General features: G+C 44.8%; 1 protein-coding gene across 4 annotated transcripts in view; it reads left to right on the forward strand.

Moving 5' to 3' along the window:
- The window catches only part of NCMAP (non-compact myelin associated protein), a 40,799-nt gene extending 20,294 nt beyond the window's left edge, over positions 1–20,505 (forward strand). For 2 of the 4 annotated variants that reach the window (XM_061597383.1, XM_061597380.1), the window contains 3 exons: positions 8,438–8,533; positions 11,771–11,855; positions 14,093–20,505. In XM_061597383.1, coding sequence (XP_061453367.1) covers positions 8,449–8,533; positions 11,771–11,855; positions 14,093–14,240 — 318 coding nt within the window. In that variant the 5' untranslated portion in view covers positions 8,438–8,448 and the 3' untranslated portion in view covers positions 14,241–20,505. Of the gene's footprint in view, positions 1–1,534; positions 1,772–6,584; positions 6,761–8,437; positions 8,534–11,770; positions 11,856–14,092 lie in introns of all 4 variants that reach the window. The other 2 variants (XM_061597382.1, XM_061597381.1) reach the window with 2 other exon arrangements.
- The last annotated feature ends 1,852 nt before the right edge of the window (positions 20,506–22,357 follow it).

Below are 22,357 nucleotides of genomic sequence, written 5' to 3' on the forward strand. Positions count from 1 at the left end.
GGAGTATGCCTCTGAAAACCAGTTGCCGGAAGCCGCAGGAGGGGAGAGTGCTCTTGTGCTCAGGTCCTGCTTGCAGGCTTCCCATGGGCATCTGGTTGGCCACTGTGAGAACAGGATGCTGGATTAGGGCCACATTCACACCATACATTTATTCCACTATGATTCCACTTTAACCAAGTAATGGCTGCCCCCAGAGAATCCCGGGAAGTGTAGTTTGTGAAGGACACTGAGAGTTGTCAGGAGACACCTAATCCCCTCACAGAGCTACAATTCCCAGACTCCTGTGGGAAGAGGGGCAGACTGTTAAACCATTCTGGGAATTGTAGCTCCGTAGAAGAATAGGAGTCTTCTAACAACTCTCGGCACACTTCACAAACTACAGTCCCCAGGATTTTGGGGGGGAAGCCATGACTGGTTAAAGTGGAACAATAGTGAAATAAATGTATGGTGTGAATGTAGCCTAGACGGGCCATTAGCTTGACCCAGCAGGCTGTTCTTATGTTACATACAGAACTTGGAAAAGTTACTTTTTTTGAACTACAACTCCCATCAGTCCCAGCCAGCATGGCCACTGGATTGGGCTGATGGGAGTTGTACTTCAAAAAAGTAACTTTTCCAAGCTCTGGTTACATAGTCCTGACTGGAAAGTAGAGTTCTGCCAATGGGCTTTGTGCATTTTTGATGAATATGGACAAAGCCAACAAGGGCAATGGCTGTTCTCCCCACCCCATATGCACACGCCCATGCCCATGGCCAGTTTCCACATACCCTGATGCTTATTTTGGCAATCAGCTGCGGTACTTGGATTAATAATCATAATAATCATACAAAATCTTGGCCTCCCTCTCTCTGACCATCCAGGAAATTCTGCCCAAACTGACAAGCTTGCTGAAAGGGAGAGTCAACTCTGTGTCTAGGCAAAGAAATGGCTCCTTTTTCCTTCTCGAGAACACCTGGTAGACCAGAACAGGGGTGTTGAAAGAGGACAGGCTGACAGCTGTTTGCAGTTGCTTTCCCCCATAAAGGTGCAAGATTGAGAGTCGGGTTCCTGTTGCAGGAAGAGACGGCAGGTGCTTTGTGGAGGTGGAGAGAGAAACACACAGAAATAGAGTTCAGCCCAGGGCGGGGGGAAAAGAGACTTTATATTCAGCATGAATAAGAAGGGAGGGGATGGCAGTGTGTTAGGGTGGCAGGAGCTCCTAGGTGCTTACTGCAACCCATTCCTTTTAGCAAATGCTGAGTTGAAACCCAGCCAGTCATTCTGCCCATCCCTTGAAAATAATCTTTTTCTTTCAAATATAACAGAAAGAAATATTGCCTCCATCTGCACTATACATTTAAAGCACTATTGTACCACTTTAAACAGTAATGGCTTCCCCCAAAGAATCTTGGGAATTGTCATTTGTTAAGGGTGCGGAGAGCTGTTAGGAGACCCCCTATTCCCCTCACAGAGCTAATATGTTTTATTAGGAAAAATTCACACCATAATGCTGAACAATGTGAGATTTATTGTTACATTTGCAAATTGCTACAGAAATGTAGGGAACTGAATTTAAGACTGGAAAAAGGAGAAACGGAGAGATCCAAAATGGGCAGATCCTTCCATCCGTAGAGTTCGGCAGTATTGGATGTCAGGAAGGTGACGAGAGATCCCGCTTGAAGAAGATGCAGCCATCTTTACATATCTGACAAGTTGAATCAGGAGAACTGCAAACTCACTATAAAAACAATATACAGAAGAGCTGGTGGAGCAGGAAAGCAGAACTTTGAGGTTTCAGTCCTTCTTTCAAATGAGGAAGAGGGGTTGGGCTGGGGGGGAGTATCCCTGACCACAGTAGATTATCATGTTACAAAAGTAACTCAGCCTGAGTCACACAAAAGCGCCATTCACTTAGAGGAGAATGGCCTAGTTATGGATTCAGGGTCTGAGTTATTTTCATTTTTGCTTCTCCCCATTTTGGCTAGAAATAGCAAGATGGCTTTGACACAAACAACCTTGCGATTCAAGGCTTTGAAAAGTGGGGGCAAAGCTTTAGAAGAAAGCCAACATTCTCATAGGACGCCAACAGCTATCTGAATTTTCCTATTTTTATTTCTCAAAAATGAGTTTTACTGAAATTCCATTTATAGAACTGTCATTATAGAGCTGGATTCAAGGTCCTTGGCAACCACTGTGTCCGGCTCATTGGCCCTTTCTTACTTCGTAGTGAGGAGATACTCTTGGTCCTATCTCCCACCCACTTCCAAATGTGAGAGGTCTGAACTTTTCACTCTTAAGCATCTGAAAAAGAGCTAAGTTCTCCTTCACTGAAGCTGTCAGGGTGGGGTGGGGACCTTGGTGCATTCACAAATTGGACAAATGTCTTATAAGCAATTGCATTTCTGGTCAGAGTCAGACTGAAAATTGAGCATTGAAACTGGAACCCTACAACAGTTGTTTTCAGAGAGTTGACAGCTGTTGGGGGGGAGGTGTATCCAATGTTAGACCTACTCAGAGTAGACCCATTGAAATTAATGAACCTGACTAAGTTAGATCCATTAATTTCAGTGTGTCTACTCTGTGTGAAACTTAGTTGGCAATAACCTAAGGTCTCTGCTCTTAAAGCCACATCAGGCGTATTCCACTTTAAACAGCCATGGCTTCCTCCAAAGAATCCCGAGAAGTGTAGTTTGTGAAGGGTGCTGAGAGTTGTTAGGAGATCCCCTTTCCCCCTCACAGAGCTACAGTGGCCAGAGTGGTTTAACAGTCAGCCCCTCTTCCCAGACAATTCTGGGAATAATGGTCTAATAACTCTCAGCATCCTTCACAAACTAGACTTCCCAGGATTCTTTGGGGGAAGCCATGACTGTTTAAAGTGGAATAAATGGCTGGTGTGGATGTGGCCAACTTCTGTCTCTGGTAAACAGGGTTGGCAGGGAGTTGTGTTCTTTCAAAAGTCTGTAAAACCTTGTTGACCAGAGGTTACAGTAGGACAAAAGAAATATGTCTCTGTACGCCAGGCTTGTAAACAACTCAGTAGTCCATTGGGTATGAATAAGACCCAATCTACACCATACATTTAAAGTAGTAGTATACCACAGTCATGGATTCCCCCAAAGAATCCTAAGAACTGTAGTTTAAGGATACTGGAGAGACCCTGTTCACCTCACAGAGCTACAGTTCTCAAGAGTGATTTAACAGTCAATCCCTCTTCCTAGGGAACTCTGAAAATTGTAGCTCTGTGAGGGGAATCAGGGTCTCCTCTCAGCATGAGGGTTGCCACGTTCAGGGCCTGAGACTGATCCTGTATCTTTAGGAGAAGAGAAAGTCAGCCAAGTGCAGGTGTTCTTGCAATACTGTAATGGGGAAAACCACAAAGTGGAATTCTCCCTTCCCCTTGCACAATTTTAAAAATACAGAAGACCTCTTGGAGGCCGGGCCTGGCAATCAAGAGGTCTTCTATACAGTAGGGCCCTGCTTACCGGCGCTTCGCATTCTGGCATTCCGCTAATGCGGCGGTGGGAAATTCCCCTTTTTAAAGCCGATTTAGTGATTTTATGACATTTTATGACATTTTCGCATCATTTTTGCGTGACGGCCCCATTATAGTCTATGGGTCCCGCTTTACGGCGGGGACCTGTGTGAGGCGTCCTTCCCTGGCTCTCCCTGTCAGGTTCCTACCTGCTCGTGGTTACTGCCTGTCACTAGGCACCACCAGGGACTCCACCAGTCCGGACTGTTCTCTCTTATGGTTTCTCTCCCCGCTCTAGCACAGATCTCAACAGATCCCCCTGCTAGGCAACCACCAGTAACGTCCCAATAGTAGTATTCCCAGAGACTCTGAATACTGGTATTGTTATTCTCTTCACCGCTGCCACCATTTGTTACAGTTCCCCTTCAGCCTTGGTCATTACCTTACCCTCCCTTCTGGTCTGTGAAACCCCAGCCAAGGATCAGGCCTTTGTTAAACCAAATTAAGTATTTATTACAGATAACAAAGCTAACAAGATTAACAAGATTTCTTCTTAAGGCACATAAGCATATGGTTTTACTCAATACTAATCCGAACTCCACCTCCCTCCTTCTCCACTCTCTCCTGGCAAACAACTCTCTCAAACCCCACCAAGCAATCCACTCTTTCTCTTCTCCCCCCCAGATTCCACTCTCACTCTTCCTTTTATACATGCAGCCATTTTAAACACTCAGCCAATCATCTCGCATTCTACTGCCCATTCACTCCCCCTCCTCTTTCACTCCACTTACCATGTATCTTCTAAAACAACAACACTTACCATATATACATTAATATAGGAACATCACAGCCTGGTCCCTAACCCGCCGTATAAGCGGGGCCTTACTGTATCTTTAAAAGTTGTGCAGGGGGAAGGGAGAATTCCACCTTGTGGTTTTTCCCATTACAGTATTGCAAGAACATCTGCACTTGGCTGGCTTTCTCTTCACCGAAAGATACAGGATCAGTCTCAGGCCATGAACCTGGCAAACCTACTCAGCACCCTTCACAAACTACACTTCCCAGGATTATTTGGGGGAGGCCATGGCTGTTTAAAGTGGAATAAATGTATGGTGTGAATGTAGCCTAAGGTAGAAAATTAAGCTGGGAAGGATCTAAAAATAAAAATGACTTGCCAAACTGTTCCAGCCAGTCATAACCTGGCTCTGACCATGATAACTGCTTTACTTTACATTTAAGGTTCACATGACAGCTTTGCCTTTGTCTGTGTGGAATGTGTAGCGTATGTATCTCAAGCACCTGTTGGACAGAGGCCTGTGACATTGATGGTGATGAGTGACATGGCCTCTTCCCCATGACCATGCGCTATGTTAAGACTTTAATTTTGATGCTCAGCCAGCATGGTCATCTTCAGAGCAGGGTATAGAGAATCTCCCTGTTAGCATCCATCCATCCTTTTGTCACACCAGCACTGAAAGGAGTCAAGCCAAGATGACAGCAGGCCTTAGACACCAGGGACAGAGGAGAGCCTGGAGCTGCTGCTTCATCCAGAGACCCTGTGGTGTAGTGGAGAAAGTGTTAAGACTATGACCTGGGAGACCATGGTTCAAATCCCCTCTCAGCTAAAGCTCAGTGACCTTGGCCAATCACAGCCATTCAGACTGGCATACCTCACTGGGTTGTTGTGAGGATAAAATAGAGAGAGAAAAGAACCATGCATACTACCTTGAACTCCTTGGAGGATAGGTGGCATATACATGTAATTTTTTTAAAAAATCTTGGTTTTGTGGATTGATGCTCATCGGCTAATGCACATTTCCTCACTTTGCTTGCAGGTATGAATGCACAGGCATTTTTGAGACACAGGAAGCTGCTTTATACCAAGTCAGAACATTGGTCCATATAGCCCAGTATTGCTTACACTGACTGGCAGCAGCTCTCCAAGTTTTCAGACAGGGAGTCTCTCCCATTCCTACCTGGAGATGCCAGGAATTGAACTAGAGACATTCTGCATGCAAAGCAGATGCTCTACGACTGAGCTATGACCCTTCCATCCTATAATTTCAACCACACATACCCACAGTTTTTTAAATGTATACTTTTATTTTATTTAACAACATAATAGTTGAGTACAAAATTCATACCAGAAAAAAAAGAAAATAAATTGATGATAATATGATATTTATCATACTAAAAAGTTTAGTATGATATTTATCATACTAAGTGTTCTATATTATCCCATACTGGGTCTGATGAACCAACATTCCCATGTCTGTTATTCCAGTATTGCATAAAGGTTCCCATCTCTCCATAAAACCCATCTCTCCATAAAACCCAAATTACTTACCATCCTTCCCTTAACAAAATGTGTTAATCTCTCCATTACTGCAAGCTCTAGACATTTTCATTAACAGAAGATGATTGTGCCCTTTCCAGTTCCTAGCTCATGCTATTTTAATGGCTACTGTAATAATTGAAGCTAAAGAATGTAATCTGGATGGAATTTCCTCTGGGACAATCTGACAAATAAGCACCATGAGACATAAGAGTAGGCCTCAGTGGGCAGTCATTTCTGTTAGTTACAATTTGAACTATCCGATTCCAGAAAAGCATGACCACTGGGCAATCCCACCATACATATATAAGGTTTGCATTTACCATTTGGCACTTACAGCACTTCAAGGGATTAACAGAATAGATTTTATCCAGCCTTTACAGGGTTAAGTGCCATATTATTTATTTAGAATATTTGTATGCCGCTTTGCGTCACCAGGCGACCTCCAAGCGGCTTCCATAGCAAGAATAAAACAATATAATAAAAACAGTTCAGAACATCATCATAATAAAAAACTTCAACACACCACACAATGTCACAAAACAGGCTCAAATCTCAAATCAATCTAGTTTGTAAACGCTAGAGAAAAATAGAGAGAGAGAAAAAAAACCATATATACAGTAGAGCCCCATCGTATGACCATCCATGTCTCCCAAGAGGAGAAAGTTGCACCACTGGGGCACCACTATAGAGAAGACCTTTCTCCAAGTTCTTCTCCAGAGAAAGTGATGTAGCCACTGATGTAGCTAGCCCTCTGGTGTTTCAGGCATTCTAATGAGTGCCATCTTGCTTCATAGTGGCCACCCTGAGAAACCTGCTTATAAGCTTAAGTCCTTACTGACACCGGATGGGCAGTGCCCAAGGCCACTGCCTTGGACTTCTACAGCTTAAAGAACTTGCTGGCCACACCTCTGAGAGCTGCAGGTGGAGACAATTCTGCTGGCAAGCAGGCAGGCAAGCAAGCAAACAACAGGTAGGTGCCCACAGGGTGAAGCAGATGGTTACCAGAGACCCTCATCTTAGTATAAGCTTATACTGAATTTCTCAGATTGATAAACATAAAGAACTCTTGTCATGAATCCCCATATCTTTCATAAGCTATCCGATAGTATGCCCCTTATAGGGATGGGTGAGAAATTCAATTCAGTTCACTTTTCAAAACAATATGCGAACCGAAACACAGCCCTCCTTCGGAATTCACATTTACTCGAATTTTGCTATGTAGTTTGCCAACCATGTGTTGCATATGTTAGGGAAAAGTGAGCATAAAAATGAATAGCTGAGTGAAAATAACATACAAAAATGCATTCCATGACACGAAACTGCTTGCAAAAATGTGTACATTAGTTAACACTGCCTACAAAAATGTGTTTATTAGGAGAAATTCACCCTAAAATGCTGGAGATTTATCATGATGATTAAAAAAAAAAAGCACAAATTGCTGCAGAAATTTGAATTTAAGATGGAGAAAATGAGAAACTGAGAAAACCGAATGGACGTTCCATCCCTAACCCCCAGTATCTCTTCCTGCAGATAACTTCCATTATTCTTGTATCCAATAGTAATTTGTCATTTTCACATAATAACTGAACTCCTTTTCCCATAATTTTCTCCCAAATTATCTGTTGTCTTAAGGCTATATAGGGGCCCAGAATATTCAGTACAAAATTCTGGATTTGAAGATACTACAGCCTTGGAAGTGACCATTCTGCTGTTTCCAAAGCAATCTCCTGCCTTGTTAATATCCTGCCTTGTAGTATAAGATCCCCAAACCTTGATACTTTTTCTTTCCAAACATGGAATGCAACAAAACAATTCCTTCGTAATTTTTTTTTAAATCATGTCTTATTACTGAGGTCCAATGTGATATGCCAGGACTTAATATCACTCTGTATCTATCTGAGGTCCTCAATAATTGTTGTAATACTAAGGATGGAAGTTCTTTGTCTCTTGCTACACCCCTAAATTTTTCAAATCACACTTGACTCCCTGCAGAATAAAAGGCATCTACAATCCCCCCCATCCCATGTATTACAATTCTTCCAAAGAGTTAAGGTGAGGTATATGATCTCCTTCTGCAATTTTATCTTCACAACAACCCTGTGAGGAAGTTTAGATAGTCAGTGATTGGCCCAAGGTCATCCACTGAGCAGGGATTTTGAACTTACATCACTCCATCCTTGCACTCTACCACTATGGGTCAGTTTCATGCTTCTGTATGTATGCTGCAGACTGGGGTGGTACCAGTGACAGCACCAGCTAGTGCAGCAGTTAGCAGTTTCAGGTGCTTTATAAAACCATAGGTAGTATCCAATGCTATGGTGCTGCTCGGATAGCAATCTTCCACTTGCACCATGGAATGTCTTCTTCCTCCTCTCTGCTGCTGCCCCCTGAAAATCATCCTCACACAGTTGGGAGGCTCTCTAGAGCAGATTTGTGGGGGGCAGGGCAAGGAGAAGAGAGCAGAATGGCATGTGTGCTGTGTGAATGCAGCTGATTATCTGGATAAGACCAAAGAGTTCTGTATAACCGGAAAGCTTGCATACATTGCTGTTGGACAATGGTCCGACAAAAGATCTTCACACCGTTTTTTTCTCTTGTTGCTCACCTTTGCATGGTTCTAAAATAGTTGTTACTTTGTTCTGCCTAGCTGGAACCAAGATGACGACAGCTGCGCCAGTGGCTGAGAATTCCATGTCTTCGGCAAATGTGACCACAAAGTCTCAAGAACAAATTCTTTATCAGAGTAAGATAAATGCAATGCTGGGATTTGGGGTCTGAAGGGAGGAAGCCCAAGTTCTGTTAAGTTTTGGAACAGGTATCATGAAAATGGGCAAAATCATTCCATGTCACCATTCAATCAGTTATTCAGTAAATAAAATTAGTCCCACAGAGGAGATGCAGGTTTGGTGGGGACACATTTTGTGTGCTGTTTCTAAGCTTCCGGAGGCTTCTATGGCTGGCTGATCTTGGAGATCAAATGTTGGACTAGATCAAGGGTGAGAAACCTCACGTTTCTGTAGCCTCCCCTCCGCACCCTTCCAATCACAGAAAGCTTCCATTAGGTGCCAATGAGAGAGAGAACCTAGAGTTGAACTACGGAATTCACCCCTGAAAGAGACAGTGATGGCCACCAACTTGGATGGATTTAAAAGATTATGATTATTCATTTATTTATTTATACCCCGCCCTTTGGCCCAAGGCCCTCAAGGTGGCTTACAGAAGGCACAAATATCAAAATACAATATAAGAATACATCAGTAAAACAATGAATCAATACAATAAAGCAATACAATTTACAAAACACAATTTACAAGAGTTGAATAACAATAACCATCACAATCTACAGTAGACAAATTTGTGGAAGATAAGGCTGTCAGAGGCTACTGGCCACCCTGGTTATGTTCTGCTTCCGCTGTCAGAAGCAGCATGCCTCTGAATACCAATTGCTGGAAGCTGCAGGAGAGGGACAGTTGCTGTTGCGTTCAGGTCCTGCTTGCAGGCTTCCCAGAGGCATCTGGTGGGCCACCGTGAGACCAGGATGCTGGGCTAGGTGATCAAGCAGTGTTAGCGTGGATGTGTATGAACGTGTGTGTATTATTATTTATTAAGAAAATATATAAACCACTTGCTCACACACACACACAAAACGATTCTCGAAGTGGTATATAAATCCAGTGATAAAACATGTCTAAAATATATGTGTGTGTGTGTGAGAGAGAGAGAGAGAGTCAGGGGTCTCCTCATTCACCACTGACTTGCTGCCCTTGGAAGATTAGCCACAAGGGAATTCAACCCAGTAGCTGAAACGGTTGGCCCATGTGGGAACAAGAGTGCTGGATTAGATGGGGCTTTGGCCTGATCCAGCAGGGCTCTTCCTAAAGTTCCCACCAATGGACTGAATGGTCTCTCCCAACAAGGCTGGACCTCTGCTCACACCTCTTGGAGCGAACTCATGTTTGTACAAAAGATTATACAGGAATTTGGACTTTAGGGAATACCGTTGGGAGAATGAAAGGGGCCGATAGTTCTGTAGTTCTTCAGATAATTCTGTAAAGGTGAGGAAGATGTATAAAAGATTTAGCTATCTGAAGGGAGCAAGTTTGACCTTGAAGGACATACTACCACCATAGCATAGACTTGGTTGTTGGGTGGCTTAAGGAACAATAATGGGGCACAATTAGGGCTCTGGTTCATTTTGTGCACCAAATGCCACCAGACAGGAACATTTAGAACTATGAATAGAAACTGACATGATAAGGGAGAGCTTTTCTTTTTTCTTTTAAACTTTAAAGCAGACTCAAGGGGCGTTGTTGTTCAAGGGAGCAGCAGTATAGGGGCGAGGGGGGGCAAGAGAGGTGTTAACTCTTTCCCCACTGAACCATTTGCCCAATCTAAGGCCCCATCCACATTACACTTTTAAAGCTTTACCATACCACATTAAAGAGTCATGGCTTCTCCCAAAGAATCCTGGGAACTATAGTTGGCTGAGGGTGCAGAGAGTTCTTAGGTGATGCACAGCAGTTTAACAACCAGTCTTTCTTGCCAGGGAACTCTGGGAATTGTAGCTGTGTGAGGGGAAGAGGGGTCTCTTAAGAGCTCTCAGTGCCAGTAACAAACTATAGTTCCCAATGTTCTTTGGGAGAAGGCATGAATCTTGAAAATGGTATGTTACTGGTTTAAATGTATAATGCAGACTGGGCTTGAATCAACCCCCCCAATGCATTACTAAAAAATACATGCACCATACAGATGCTATATCCACCACCACCCCTTGCATGTGTGTGTGATATTTTAAATGGAAAAAACAGCACAGTGGTTAAAAAAAAAAAATCTTCTCCTTCGGCACCACTGTTCTGATCAAACAGTCTTTGCCAACCTGGTGCCCTTGAGATATTTTGGACTATAACTCCCATTAGCCTCAGCCAGTATAGCCAGTGACCAGGACTGATGGGAGTTGTAGTTCAGCAACATATTGAGGACTCCATGTTGGCAACCCCTGTGATAAATAAACAAATGAATAAATAAGAGCCTTTGCAGCTTCTTTAAAAGGATTTCTTTTTTAAAAGATGCATGATCTCTTGTGTTGCACCTGTTTCAGCCCTAAGGACCTTGAGCTCCTTGGAGAAAAGGTGGGATATGAATGCAATCGATCGATCGATAAACTCTGACAATAAAGAGTCCCTGTCACAGCTGCAAAGGACTGAACTTGCCATCGCACATGCCCAGTGGAGCATCAGGGACTGTTTTTGTCAGACACGTTCCCCCGTTTCAAAAGCCAGCTGCTTTTGAAATGGAGGGCTGTTTCAAAAGAAGGTTGTGATTTGGAAACGGGGCTTGTTGGACGGTCCTATCTGCACACTTGAGAAAATGAAAAGTCAAATAATAGGTGTTTATAATCCTACTGGATAGGAGCAAGGGAGATGAGCTGCTAGCTCATTATCACCTACACTGACTGGCAGCTTCCCCCAGGGCTTCAGACTGGGAACATTCTCAGCCCTACCTGGAGATGCCAGAGATTGAACCTGGGGCCTTTTGCATGCAAAGCAGATGCTCTGCCACTGAGCTGCAGCCCTCCCTTGGAGGCACTTGTTTTATTGTATGTTGAGAATCAAAAGTGCCCCCCCACCCCCGCTACTGATGCCTGACTGGCCTAAACCAGAAGATAGGCATTTAGTGTTGCAGGCCACACACTGTGGAACACTGTCAGCCGAGATTTGGCTGGCATCCTCACTTTTGACTGACAGGCATCTCTTCAAGATTTTTTCATGCCGGCAGGCCTATGCAGTTTTTTGAAATTGTTCTTGAGTAGCCAGTCATTTTAATGATTGTTTTGTATTGCTTTTAAATGTTTTTTGTGTTCCTGATGTTTGGCGAGAGGGTGGTATATAAATACTTCTGCAAATAAATAAGAAATATTTTAAACCTGGGCTGAACCATGTTCACATCGGTGTTCTCTTCCCCCTTTCCTTCCTCCCACTAGGTTCTGGAGCGATTGTGGCAGCCGTCGTAGTTGGTGTAATTGTTATATTCACCGTGGTTCTCCTCTTGTTGAAAATGTATAACAGGTGAGTCAGTGACTAGGCTTTGTGCTCAAGTTTCTTCCATTTTTTTCAGGAGAACAATAGGCTGTGTGTGGAGTGCTGCCAGTGTTCTGTGGTTGTTTCTGCAGGACCCGCTGAAATCATGCTACTGTTGCATTTTTGTGTTTGAGGCTCTGCAGTTCTGCCTTGCAATTTTCGTTTGTGCGATCTTCCGTTAGAGGTGATACACGGGGCAAAATATGCAAGGGAGACCCAATGGGTTGTATCCCAATATGTACTACTCAAATTAATGGGCTACTCTGAGTAGGACTAGCATTAGATACAATCCAATGAATAAAGGGCAACAGGCCATTACTCAGGAGCAAAATATGCGAGGGAGATCTAATGAATAGAGAACAGGATGAAGCCTAGTAAATCTCTTTCTAGTCCACTGTTGTTTTAATTATTTTTAAAGGTTTTAATTACAGTAGGGCCCCACTTTGCAGCTCTCCGCTTTGCAGCGTTCCACCGATACAGCGGTTGTCAATTGCAGAAAGGCCCCCCGCTCCTACGGTGCTTGTTCCACTTTTACGACGTTTTTCAAGCATCGGGCACCATTTTAGACAATGTTAGTCAATGCGTTCCGCTTTACAGTGGAATTCGCTTTACGGCAGCGGTCTGGAACAGAACCTGCCGTATGAATGGGGCCCTACTGTACTTGCTATTTGCTGTTGTTCTTGATAATTTTTTTAAAAAATTGGTTAGATTCTTGCAATCCAGCAGTATATATATTTAACTTGGATTGCAATCCAGCAGTATATATATTTAACTTGGATTGCAAAAATAAATGATCAACTGCCTAATGGTATGTATAAAAGGGCCTGTTCTTACATTTATCTCCACAACACAGGAACAGATACAGGAATGGCTGCTTCTCCAGAATGGATGGAAAGATCTGTCCGTTTCGGTTCTCTCAGTTTTTCATTTTTCCAGTCTTAAATTCAGCTCTCCACATTTCTGCAACAATTTGTGATTTTTTAAAAAAACTCCTCATAAAAGTTTTCAGCATTTTAATGTACATTTCTCCTAATAAACACACTTGCGTGGGCGGTTTTGACTAATGTACACATTTTTGCAAGCAATTTCTCATCATATAATGCACTTTTGTATATTATTTTCACTCATATATTCATTTTTATGCACACTTTCCCCTAATAATGCATTTTTGTAAACCCTGGTTGGTTGGCGGACTGCATTGCAAAATTCGAATAAGTGCAAATTTTGAAGGAGGGCTGTATTTCTTGTATTGTTTCAGAAAGTGTGAATTTGATCAATTCAGCTTGACATGCAAACGGAATCAAATTTCTTGCCCATCTCTACTATCCAGTAAGCCTAGATAATGCTGAAGGGACCATAAATGCAGTGAGGTTCCAGGTAAGGGTTGCTCCACTTTAAGAACATAGGGAGCAGCCTTTATAACAAGCCAGACAGTTGATTTCTCTAGTTAGCCCTACCCGGCAATGCTGGGAGTTGAACTTGGGGTCTTTTGTACACAAAGTCTGTGGACTGCCACTGTGGGCTATAGCTTTTCCTCTCCTGTCTTCTTCTGGGAAGGGCGATAGCGTGGCAGGAGGAGATGTTGTGTGATTAACTCCTCTCTTCAGAACTTCCAATTCTTGTGTTCCTGGAGCAGTGTGGAAAGCAGTGGAATCCTGTAAAAATGGGCCTGTTTGCTGGACTGTACCACCTCAAGCTGCAGACAGAGGGGTGAAGTGGTACAGTCCATCATGGGGGTGGGGTTGCTGATCATGTAGCTTGCCTGTTAGAGGCTGAGGATTCCATAGGCTTCCTTCCCATCCTAGGACATAGTGCAAGGGCAATGGACACCACCCGAAGGCAGAGGGTTATATCCAACAAAGTTTTTACTTAGAGTAAACCCATTGAAATCAATGGACCCAAGTTAGTCATGTTCATTCATGCACATGGGTAGAACCTGCTTTGGCTATAACTCAAACAACCACTGGGCCATAGCTCAGTGGGTAGAGCATCTTGCTTTGCATGCAGGTCTCTCCAGGTTCAATCCCCAATGGCATCTCCAGGTAGGGTTGGGAATGTCCACTGTCTAAAACCCTAGAGAGTTGCTGCCAGTCAGTGCCGACAAAACTGAGCTAGATGGCCCGATGGCCACACGTGGTATTAAGGCAGTTGTCTCATGTGTCAACCCGGGCAGTTCAAGACCAGTGAGCCCTGGTGTAATGCAGTCTTTGCTTTGCTCTTTGTAGACGCATGAGGGCAAAGCGGGAGCTGGAACCGAAGAATGCCAAAGTCATGATCCCCTCCACGTTGGGACAGAACAGCAAGAGTGCCAGCCGTACCACAACAGTAACATTTGTCCCCGTGGACATCCACATGCCAGAGAGAAGGCCGTGAGGCATGAGCGTCTTGGAGAGCGACCAGCCAGATCAAAACCTGGGCTCAAGGAAGGCCTACAAATCATCAACGTAGAAGAAGACTCTGAAAGGTGTTGTTACCAATAGCCTACTTCCTTTGGCCAGATGGCCATGCTTCTAGACAACTGAGGGAATTCCAAGCTGTCACCCATTCATGAAAGTGGTGTCTTGTCTCTACAGCTGTGGATGTGGGAGGGGTCACTAGCGGCACAGCTACCCCTGTTGTTGGGTCACAATATGGCCTTCCACAGTTTTCTGCTACTTCATCTTAGGCCCAGCTCATACATTTCCTCAGTCTCTTGGATTCTGAATGGTCCTTTGCTTGTTTGAGATTCTGGAGAGGTGGAGATAAACTTCCTTCCATCCAGGGCTGTTCCTACTGTTGTGCAGAATGAAGTAGGCAGCAGATGCTGAGGGATGGAGGGTGGCGGTGAGGAGTCGGAGGATGGAGCTGTGTGTGCCACATGGCCTGCACAGCATTCCCAAAGCCAGTGTGCTCCCCTCAGGTGCCAGTATAAGGAATGGAGGGGGGGTTCATCTTGTCATTTGCTTATTGCAGCCAGGGCCGGTTCTAAAGGGTGGCCAGGTGGGGCACTGGCCCGATGGCCCCTGGAGCTACAGGGGCCCCCTCACCTGCCCTTCCGCGATCCACGCCCCCCCACCTACCCGTCTGCTGTCTTTTACCATTGCCCTTAATGAAGATGGCGGCTGCGGTTTCCCTAAGGTCCTGAAGCCCCTGCTGCCATCTTAGTTGATGGCAGAGATGCGTGTGCATAGCACGCACACATGCCATCAACAAAGATGGCGGCGGAGGCATCATCCCCTTAGGGAAACTGTGGCCGCCATCTTCGTTAAGGGCAATGGTAAAAGACAGCAGACAGGTAGGTGGGGGGGCTGTGTGTGTGTGTGTGCGCGCACACACACACACACGCCGGGGCCCAGGGCAAGCTGATGCCCAAGGGCCCTGGCATTCCTAGTGCTGGCCCTGATTGCAGCAGTGGGGAACCTTTTTTAACCCAAGGGTCACATTTCCTTCTGGGTGGGGCCAGAGGCAAAAGTGGACTGAGCAATGAAGTTAAATTTTGCCTTTATAGAGTAGACTAGTTTGTATACACCCTCACACACCCCTCTCTGTCCTCATGCAAGAGGCATTATCAGAGTTCAGTTGTGCCGGACTCCTCCGTGTGCCCCTCCTTGCCCTCTCCTCTGCCATGCTGGGGGAGATGGCCATGGTAGCATTGGCCGCTGGCTTCAAGCCCTCTGGCGGCAGCTCCTTCAAGCCAAAGAAAGATTGCATAAACACCAGGTAGTATCGGCACTTTGGGGCTAACCTCCCCTTTGTAACCGCAGAAGAAGAAGTGGTGCCGAGAGACAGCGGGCGCTGCAGCTGCAGCTGCCAAGACTTCTGCCATCTTAGATGTTTTAAGTGATTGCGAGTCAGGGAAGGTGCTAGGCTGAATCTTTCTCCCTGACGTGCTAGCTTTCTGTGTTCTGTGGTTTGTTGCTTTTCCTCATATGGGGAGCATTTGATCCGTTGACATCTTAGCTGGAGAAGCTGCTTTCTACTGCGTTGGTCCATCTAGCTCAGTACTCTCTACACTGACTGGCAGCGGCTCTCCAGGGTTTCAGACAGGGTTCTCTCCCAGCCCAACCTAGAGATGCTGGGGATTGAACCTGGGACTGTCTGCATGCAAGGCAGATGCTCTACCGGTGAGGCCCAGCCTTTTCCATTAAAATGCTCCATCACCTTAGCGCTACAAAGCCTCTTAAAACACAAAACACAGTGGACTTTATGTAGGTTGGAAAGAGAAGAGGAAATGCTTTGAAAAGTGTGAGGCAAACAAATGACTAAACAGGAAAGTATGCAAACACCCCGCAAGGAAATCGGGATGAGTGCTCATTGTTGTATAACCTCCCTGCACACAAATCAGCACAAATGCTCGCTAAAGACATGATGTAATCTAACCTCCGCGCATCAGGATGAATGCTCAATAAATAGGTCATCTGATTGGCCAAGTCTGTGGGAGGCAGGATGGTCTGATCCAGCAGGACTCTTTCTTCTAATGGTCTTATCTAGATCCAGAAATTGCTTTACCACCTGATGTTGCTGACTGTATAAACTGGCTCTGATTGTGAATACTGGTGGAAGGGAGCCCCCTCACCTCACCCCAGAATTTCAGGCAAACAAAGGAGAAAATGAGTGTACCGGGTCTAAAATGTCTCCCCGTGTGGGTTTGGTGTTTCTCTTGTGGGGGTCAGTAATGCAGACAATCAAAATGAAGCAGCATTTTGTGAATTCCCAGCTCACAAGGCTGTGAAGACTGACACGAGCTGGGGAGGGAGGGAGTATATCTGGGCAATGGAGGCTGGTCTATGCCCACCAACCTCAGCTTGCCTTCAGCCAGCCCTCATCTGCCTGCCTTCTTACTTACAGCCACTCCAGCCCTACCTGCCACCTTCCTCTGTGTTGTCCTGGTAGAACTCAGCAAGAATGATGGGTACAAAGCTCAAGTTGATTGGCTCTGCCCAGGGCCGGATTATCCATTAGGCTTAGTAGGTTGAAGCCTAGGGGCCCAGAGTTCTTGGGGGCCCATGGGGCACTGGCCCGAGGGCCCCTGGAGCTACAGAGGGCCCTCCGCTCTTCTTCCATGATCCCAGAAGCTGGACAGGAGCCACGGATCGCAGGACAAGAGCTTCTGAACCACCCACCATCCCCCCGCTTCACTTACCTTTTTCTCTGCTGTTTTTGTGGTTTGCCATCAATCAAGATGGCGGCCAAGGTTTCCCTAAGGGGCTGAAGCCTCTGCCGCCATCTTGGTCGATGTTACGCATGCGTGCCTAAAAGGATAGGGCCCCCCAAACACCAATCAGCCTAGGGGCCCTCCTCAGCTTAATCTGGCCCTGGCTCTGCCTATTGTTGGCTCTGGCTCCCCCTACTGTTGACCTCCCTGTCTTCCACCCTTCCAGTCCCAGTGGGCACCAGCCACCACGACTGTTACTGGCTTTGCCTGTCATTGGCTCTGGCTTCTCCTACTGTTTGGTCTCCCTGTCTTCTGCCGTTACAGTCCCAATAGGCACCAGCCACCACTGGATCTGAGGTACAACTCAGGACACGATTCAGCATGAGTTAGGCTGCAGTCCTGTACATGCTTCCCAGGGAGCAATTCTCACTGATCTCAGTGAGGTTTACTTAATGAATAGACATGTATAGGATTGCACTCTAAGCACACTGTAACATCCATGTGACTGAACTTTGATGTATTCTCTTGCACCACAGCTCCTGTTCAATAAATACTCTGCCTGGGGAAACTTGACATAGCAACTGAATTTATTTATTTTGGTCCAGTTTGGTTCTGGTGTCTTTTTAAAATGAAAGCATGGAATGAAGAAATAATATTTTTTTAATTGCAAGACAGCAAAGACCAGCAGGGGCAGAATGGAACCTGATGGGGTTTGTGTATGCTGCTACTTAAATAAAATAGATTTTTTAAAAATAATGATTGGTGTCCATAGATAATATTTCTGACCTGTCTAAAAAAAAATGCATGCTGCGTTCTCCTTCTGCCAAATTTAAAAAGAATCTCAGAAAAGAAGTGAAAACCTTTCTAATATGGAACTGGTCAGAACAAAAAAGTAAACTACCAGGTAGGAGATAAGATTCAAAAGCAACATTGAAGTTCATGAAGTAACCCCCACCCATATCTAGGAATGGACGGTTCTGTCCCCTTCAGTTCCTCTCTGTTTCTCATTTTCCCAATCTTTAGTTCTCCATATTTCCACACCATTTTGTGATTTTTTTTAAAAAAAAACAAGTCCTCGTGAAAATTCTGCAGCATTTTAGTTCAAATTTCTCCTAATTTATGCATATTTGTAGGCAATTTCCCCTAATATAATGCATTTTTGTACGTTCTTTTCAGAAACATTTGCACACTTTACCCCGGTATATACATCTTTGTACACAATACTTGGCTGGAGAACTGCATTGCAAAATTCTGGGAAGTTGTGAAAAATAATGCACAAACCAATGCAGAAATGAGTAAGACTGGAAAAATGAGAAACTGAAATTGACAGATTCATCCACCTTTAGTAAGGAGAATGCAACACTGGGGGTACTCGCAGGAGCATGCTACTCCTTAGGACGAGAAGCTAGATTGGGTAAACTAATTTAAGTTTGTAATTTAGGCATGCAGGCTAGAAGCCAGGATGAGCTCATGCAAGGTTCCAGGTTCTGCTCTGTGCAGCATGGATGGCTGGAATGTGTACAGACCAGCTTGTCATTATGAAATACGAGCTCCGCAATGGTTGACCATCAATGCTTATTGTCAGTTTTAAAAACAAAGCTCGTGACAAACCCTTTTTTCACTTACAAACACTGGGGGTGGCGAATGCATTGGCAGAAAGTACACAAGTTCGGTATTGCTGAAGCGGGTGCCCATTATATCTAACCTAAAAATTCACCAGGCCCACGGGATACAATTGCACAGAAGCGGCATTGTTGCTCTGGTATGAATTACTGTGTCTTCGGCTTGTGTATTAAAAGTAGGACCAGATGTGGGCCCTAAAGCAACATCTGGCCTCTGGTGGCTCCACCACATTTCAATTAAGCAACTATTTTTGCTAAGAATTTGTTTATTATAGAGCAAGGGTGGGAAATCTGCGGCCCACTGGATGTTGCTGGACTGCAGCGCCATCATCCCTGGCCATTGGCTATGCTGGATGTGGCTGATGGGAGCTAGTGTCCAACCAACAACATCCCAGTTAAGAATCAAAATGCAAGGAAATAATGAAATGGTGTGTGTGCGCGCGCACTGTAAACCTCTCTTCTTTATGTGGCTGGAATGTAGCCTACTGTAGAGTTGGTAAGATTCACATCCATTGCTCGGCCTCAGAAGGTTCTCCACAAGGGGATGTGTCCCTTTGACTGAAAAACACTCTTCACCTTTGATATTCAAGGTAGCAGGGTGGTTCCACTCTCCCCTCTAAAAAAAATACTAATGAATCAGAACAATTTTAACGGCAGTTCTGTTTTCCAGAATGTAGATAGAAGTGTATTTTGCCACATAAACTGGCCCTGTCCTTGATGGTCTGCTGTATAATAAATTAACTCATCCCCACCTAGTAATAAGGGCTTCAGAGTTACAGGCCTTGTATGCAGAGGCATGGCAAGACCATTCCTTACAATGCAATACCCCCCCAAAAAGTGTGCAGTCTGTCTCATGCAGAACTTCTGAAAGCCATTCAAATGATATCACACTTCATATTTTCAATAGGATATACTTTGCAAAAGCACCAACATACCTGTATATGTGTGTGGCAGTCAGAGTGTAGAGCAGTCTTCGCCAACCTGATGGGAGTTGCAGTTGAAAACATCTGGAGTGCACCAGGTTGATGAAGCCTGGTGCAGAGGTTATGGACTCTTTTTCAGTTAAACACGCATGGAACTATACCACACCCTCTAGTGGCAATTTACAAATCCGTGTTACAGTTTTTATTCATACCTCAATGTTGCCCAGGGCTCACTGACCATAAACATTTGCAATATCTGGATTTCAAAGTTTCCCCATATAGCCTTGTTCTAAAGGTGTGAGTGAGGGCAAGCTGCATCTCCTGAAAAATTTCTTTGCTGCACAACTGTTAAAACACAGCAGCAGCAAATTTTTCTGCAGCTGGTCCTTCTGGAAAGAGAGAGCGCCTCAAAGGTGTACTGAAGATCTGTTTTTATTGAACCTAATGTGTGTGTTTTTTAGTCAGTCACTCTTTTCAAGGGAACTATAAAGTTGTCTACAGTCCATATAAAAAGTCAGTAAAATATAGCATGGAATAGACTGAACTTCAAAATGTGTTATTATGTATTTAAGAGTTTAGGTTTTTTCAAAAGTATTTCCTTGACATTAAATGGATTTATATGTAATTTTATTTTCAACGGATTACCCTAGCTGTAACTTTGCCTACACGAGAATGGGCCTGTTCAGTGGTGGGGGGCCCGTCTGTGGAATGCTCTCCCCAGGGAGACGCACCTTACACCATCCTTTTCTCAGGTGCCAGGCCTTTGGTAATAAGTTGCCTCCTATGTTGATGTTCATCTTTTAGTGGGGCGCGTAGGACTCATCCTGAAATGCTCATCCAGTAACATAACTGGATGAGCACTTAATATATTTTGTACTGTTCATTGTTTTAATTTTGGGGGGGAGAGGGAAATTGCTTTCATGTGTTGTGTCAAATCATTTTGAGGCTTTTTGTATAAAGTGACTGATAAATGTAATAAATAACAACGATGACAACCACAACTTGTAACAGTACACTCCTCTGAGGTCAAGGCCATTACACTCTGAATCCCCATATACTCAACTCCTACTCAAGACTGGCAGTGGTAAGACAGTGAAGACCAGAATGGCCCCAATCCATATAGTAGGAGCATGGCCCTCCAGATGCTGTTGGACTCCAACCTCCAGCTAGTCGTTAGCCCTACTAGCTAACATGACCAGTGGTCAGGGAAGATGGGTGTTGTAGTCAAGCAACATCTTGGAGGGCCACAGGTATCTTTGCTCTGCTTTGTTCGACTGGAGCAAGATTAGTGTAGTCCATGATTTGATTTCAAATAGCAGCCTGGCAGATGCTTCTGGGAAGCTCTCAAATATATTCAGTGGCTCCTCAGAGTTTCCGGCAGGGATCTCAGCCCTACCTGAAAATGTTGGGAACAGAACGGGGTGTGTGTGTGTGTGTGTGTGTGTGTGCTGGGATCTTCTGCATGAAATGATTTTTTTCTCTCCCTCTCTTATAACACTAGAACCTGTGGACCTCCAATGGACCTGAATGTTGGAAGATTCAGGGCAGGCAAAAGAGAGCCAGTGTGGTGCAATGGTTACAGTGTTGGACTACAACCTGGGAGACCAGGGTTCGAATCCCCACACAGCCATGAAGCTCACTGGGTGACCTTGGGACAGTCACTGCCTCTCAGTCTCAGAGAAAGGAATAGTAAAACCGCCTCTGAATACCACTTACCATGAAAGCCCTATTCATAGGGTTGCCATAAGTCGGGATTGACTTGAAGGCAGTCCATTTCCCTTTTCAAACGAAAGGACTTCTTCCCACAGCCCATAGTTAAACTCTGGAATTTGCTCTCACAAGAGGCAGTGACGGCCACCAACTTGGGTGGCTTTAGAAGTGCATTAGCCAAATACACAGAGAATAAGGCTATCAGTGGCTACTAGCCATGCTCAGCTTCCGGAGTTGTAGGCAGTATGCTTCCAAATACCAGTTGCCAGAAACCGCAGGAGGGGAGAGTGCTCTTGCACTCAGGTGCTGCTTCAGGGCTTCCCACGGGCATCTGGCTGGGCACCGTGAGAACAGGACCCTGGACTGGATGGGCCTTTGGCCTGATCCAGCAGGCTCTTGTGTTTGTTATGCTAAGTTAATTCAGCCTTTTACACCAGGGGTGGGGAACTTCAGACCTTAAGGCCCAAATGTGGCCCTCCAGGCCTCTTTATCTGGTCCCCAGGTCACCGCCCTCACCACCCCTACCTGCTTGGCACTTTCCTTAAGAGTCTTTGCTTGCCTAGAACGCATCGTTTAAGTTTGATAACTGTTTTTACTTGCCTAAAGTGTGAAAAAACAAGCCTATTCTAGAAAGGTATTGCTTTGCCCACTGTTACCTCTGGCTCTGCCCACCACTGGTGTGTGGCCCCCGGAAGGTTGTCTAGGGAATGTGGCCCTCGGGCCAAAAAAAGGCTCCCCACCATCGGTTGCACACACCACTATTAAAAGATACAAGAGCCCTGTCCTCTTCATCCGGCCACTTCTGCCAGAATAAATGTTACCCTGAAAAATATGATGGGATTCTTTGCGGATCTTACTTGGCCAAAGCAAGTGCCGCTGAGTCCAATGGGGGGGGGTAAAGTCCCACTGAATTGTACGGTGCAGCATAGGATTGCACCTGCGCAGCCATATCCTAAACAGATGAGCATTATAATAATAATAATAAATAATAATAAAATTTTATTTGTTAGTTGCCCATCTGTCCGACTTAACGGACACTCTGGGCGACTTACACAATATAAAATACAATATAAAACATATGCATACAACAATCATAATATT

The sequence above is a fragment of the Rhineura floridana genome, chromosome 15 (assembly GCF_030035675.1).
Source record: "Rhineura floridana isolate rRhiFlo1 chromosome 15, rRhiFlo1.hap2, whole genome shotgun sequence".
Taxonomy (NCBI): domain Eukaryota; kingdom Metazoa; phylum Chordata; class Lepidosauria; order Squamata; family Rhineuridae; genus Rhineura; species Rhineura floridana.